The sequence below is a fragment of the Nicotiana sylvestris genome, chromosome 2, assembly GCF_000393655.2.
Source record: "Nicotiana sylvestris chromosome 2, ASM39365v2, whole genome shotgun sequence".
Classification (NCBI taxonomy): domain Eukaryota; kingdom Viridiplantae; phylum Streptophyta; class Magnoliopsida; order Solanales; family Solanaceae; genus Nicotiana; species Nicotiana sylvestris.
In genome coordinates this window covers 139,616,304-139,620,281 of record NC_091058.1, presented here as the reverse complement: position 1 = coordinate 139,620,281, position 3,978 = coordinate 139,616,304, and the positions used below count along the sequence as shown (strand labels likewise).

At 35.1% G+C, this 3,978-nt stretch overlaps 1 protein-coding gene across 1 annotated transcript; it reads right to left on the bottom strand.

Moving 5' to 3' along the window:
- Positions 1-1,949: 1,949 nt before the first annotated feature.
- LOC138885683 (uncharacterized) lies at positions 1,950-3,755 on the bottom strand. The gene is made up of 8 exons (XM_070166660.1): positions 3,611-3,755; positions 3,489-3,544; positions 3,286-3,338; positions 3,138-3,204; positions 2,931-3,023; positions 2,751-2,852; positions 2,071-2,178; positions 1,950-2,024 (listed from the first exon to the last, which is right to left on the bottom strand). The coding sequence occupies exons 1-8, from the start codon at positions 3,753-3,755 to the stop codon at positions 1,950-1,952; spliced, it is 699 nt and encodes a 232-aa protein (XP_070022761.1).
- Between the last annotated feature and the right edge of the window lie 223 nt (positions 3,756-3,978).

The window sequence follows — 3,978 nt, the reverse complement described above, 5'->3', positions numbered from 1 at the left end:
GAGAATTTGCATTTAAATTACAAGTTTCCTTGTCAAATATAAAGATTCTTGTACACTATACATAAACAAAAGTCGTTCATATGATTAAGAGATTATGTCACGAAAAAATATCTAAATATTTGAAGAAATATTTTTTCCTATAAAAATTGAAGGGCCGGCCCGCCCTAGCCCGCGACCCTCTTAGGGCTGGGCTGACTATTTTAAGGCCCATATAGATGGAGGGTTAGCCCGCCCTAGCTCACCATATTTAAAAGCCCACAAGGCTTGGGTTGGGCTAGCCCGTTTTGACAGTTCTATCTGAAATTATAAAATAACTATGTCAATAGGAAGTAAATGTTGCCAAACGACAAAACTGATAATAGTTTGCGAGGTTATGAAACTAAAAGTCCATAACCAGAAAGGGACACAAGCAAAATTGCAAGAATATGCTTCATTAATGTCCCAAAAGTATGTATAGTGTCATCTATGAAGTATTTTAGTATATCTGTAAATGCATATCATACAAGCAAACATATCAAATCAGCCTTTTGAGCATTCTTCACCCAAAATTTTCAATTGCAATAGATTTTCTGCTAAAGCAAATCTTACTGCATGAATCTAGTGCTCTATAGCTTAGAAATTTAGCTATACATTTCGTAACTACTTCAGGTATGACAGTATAATGACAAGGAAAGGTTTAAATGGTAACTAATGGAGATGCTGGAGGTGATGCAATTGGTTTAAATGGTAATGGGATATCCAAGGATTTAGTACCATGCAACAACAGTGCCAAAGAACCTCTGGCCAGTGGCAATTTAGCAAGGGACAACCATGCTCAATCAAATGTTTCAAAGAAAATTCTGGTGGAGGAGCTTACGGGCAAATATGCTCACAACTCTAATGTTCCAACACTGCATTTTTCTACTCCTCATGTCGAACAAATTATTAAGGATATTCAAAATGCTATGATGTTGAATAATAATATGGTGAAACAACCTATGGTTATATTAAACACCTCTGTTTTTGAAGTTCCAACACAGTCATTGGAGTCTTGTGGAGAACATGGTGGTGAGCAATTTGTTCTGTCCACAGGAAACAACAAAGAAATAATCAAGGAAAATTTTAGGGAGATGGTACTTAAATCCAAGCTTTGGTCTCAGCAATGTGAAGATGGCGGTGAAGAAAACTGGGCTGGTGAGTTTGCAGGAGATTCAATTGAGGAAGATGATCAAGAAAGTGAAGAGGAAGAGAGGTTATCAGTTGGTTCACCTACACTACCTAGAATTAGCAGCTCGTCAAAAGTAGGTTCAAGCAGTAAGCTTAATGCTAAGGCACCAGATTTCATTCCTTTATCGAGGCAGCAGCTTGATGGAATAAACAAAAATGAAGCTCGATCAAAGACAGTGACAATAACAAAGGAAGATGGGCAGCAACAACTTGAGAACTCTTCAGTTGCTGCAATAAAAAATGCAGAAGCTGGAAGCAAATTTCAAACAACAACAACTACCAATAATCAGATTACTCAAGGTGATGTTTCAAGCCACTATGTGCAGCAGCAACAACTTACTATAGCTGGTACTAATGTTGATGGTCAACGAGCAATAACACCTAACAATTCCGGACACCAGCAGCAGAATACAATCACAGCAGGAGCTATAGGTACACTTACAACAGGTGAGCAGCAGTAGCAGGACATAACATCACCAACTATCACTTTGGAGGACAGAAAGTTGCTCGATGCCTTGGTAAGTTCCAAACCATTAAACTCTATATTTTCAGCACACTATATAGACACTATTTCGATCAAGCCAGACAACTAATGATATCAGATTAAGTATAATTCAGCTAGAATCCTATAACTCTACTCTTTCAACTAGAATGAATGCAACACTATAGTAACTTTCAAATAGGCTAACTATTACTACTTCAGCTGGCACGCACGGATTCAGCTAACTAGCGCAAGGGATGACTTAATCAGAGATGAAGAAGAATATTAGAGTCAAGAAGAAAGGTGAAGATGAATAAGGTTTGAAGAAGGAAGAAAACTGCAGAAGTTTGATCAAACAATAGAAAACTCAAATAGTAGCTTGCCGAAGGATAAAGATGAGTAGTACCATAAGACATTGAAGTATTTTCAGCAACATTAGGTATCCTTGATATTTTTGGTACTCGTTCATGGCCACTATTTGCAGCTAAGACCTGATAAATATTAACACATCAGATAACAATACTTTTTTAGGATTAAAACTTCATTAATATTTCGAGTTACCTATTCAATTGAGTTGCCATTGATATTTCGAGGCATAGATTCATTGAAAGCATATTTGCACATCAATTGTCGCATTTCGACTAATTCAGATTACATCTTCTCCTGATTTTGTTTCATCAGATTCATTTCTTCATTGTGTTTATCTTTTAACTCGGTTATCTCTTGTGATAAACTTTGGACAACTTCATTAGACGAATCTTCTCCAACAATATTTTCTAAGGAAGATCTACTACCCCATAAAACAGAAGAAGTTGGACCAAGTCCTAAACCACGAACATATCCACTTTTGTCATTTTCGAACACCTAAGAATATATATCGCCTTCCCAAGCAACAGCGCAAGGAGGGTGGTCAGTAGAGCTTTCATTATTGTTCGTCCTTTCATTTATCATTTCTTGGCCATAAAATACATAAATCCAATTTGGAATTCATTTATTCGCTTTTATATTTTTTTCTAACTATTTCCCAATTAAGAAAAAAAAAGAAAAAAAAAAGAAATCTTACCATTGCTTTGATAGAATCATCATCCAGTGGTTTACCATCCCTACGTTTTGTATGAGTTAATGTGAAAACTTGTGCTCGTGTAGGCTCTATCCCATTTACAGCCTAATACAATAAAATTGATGTAAGATATGCGTGAAAAAAAAATTAAAACATTATAGTTAGTAATTTGAACAAGTTTACCTGCTCATCCATCAAGGTAGCAATACTTTTGGATCCTCCTGTGTGAGGCATCTTTTGATTGGCCCTATTATTTCTATTTGCTTGGGAACGCCTCTGTCGTTGAAATATTAAAATGATATCTTATAAATTATACATACAAATTGAGCATAACTAAACCTAAAACATTTAAAATAATAAACTAGAGGTGTTTTAAAGATTTGTTAATACCTTAGCTTTATCTGAAAGCCAATAAGAGACAAGACCACTCCATAGATCCCTCAGTATGCGACTTGGTCTGTTTTTCAGCAAAAGGTCTTTAGTCTTATATTTTCGCAAATACTCACCTTTTAATACACACTTGTAATCTTTCCATTACTTTTCTAGTGACTTTAGGACATAAGCTTCTCCTCGTCTTGGGATAGAGAACTTCTTTAAAAAAAAAAAATAAAGCCAATATTTAGAAAAAATATCATGTATAAAATATTGAATCCATTCATATAATAATAATAATAATAATAATAATAATAATAAATAAATAAAATAATAATAATAATAATAATAATAATATTAACTCCATACCCTCACAAAATCCACCAATTTCTTCTTTTCCTCCTTGTCAAAATTTCTCCAATCATCTACATGTAAATGTGTTAGTTATGGAGTTCTCGCAATGATTCCTAGAAAGCTAGCAAGCTTTAAACCTTTTTCCCCAATAGCTTGGTTACGATTATTAAACGGCACATCAACTACCTTCCCCGGAGGAAGTTTCCAAATATCTTTTAGTAAAGTAGGCCCACGAACCTTTCTTGGCTCCAAATTACCTAGAATAGAAGATTCAAAGGTCATCAAATGGCAAAAACTTATATGGTTAAATATGTTAAATAACAGTATAATGACAAGGAAAGGTTTAAATGGTAACTGATGGAGATGCTGGAGGTGATGCAACTGGTTTAAATGGTAATGGGATATCCAAGGAGTTAGTGCCATGCAACAACAGTGCCAAAGAACCTCTCGCCAATGGCAATTTAGTGAGGGACAACCATGCTCGACCAAATGTTTCAAAGAAAAA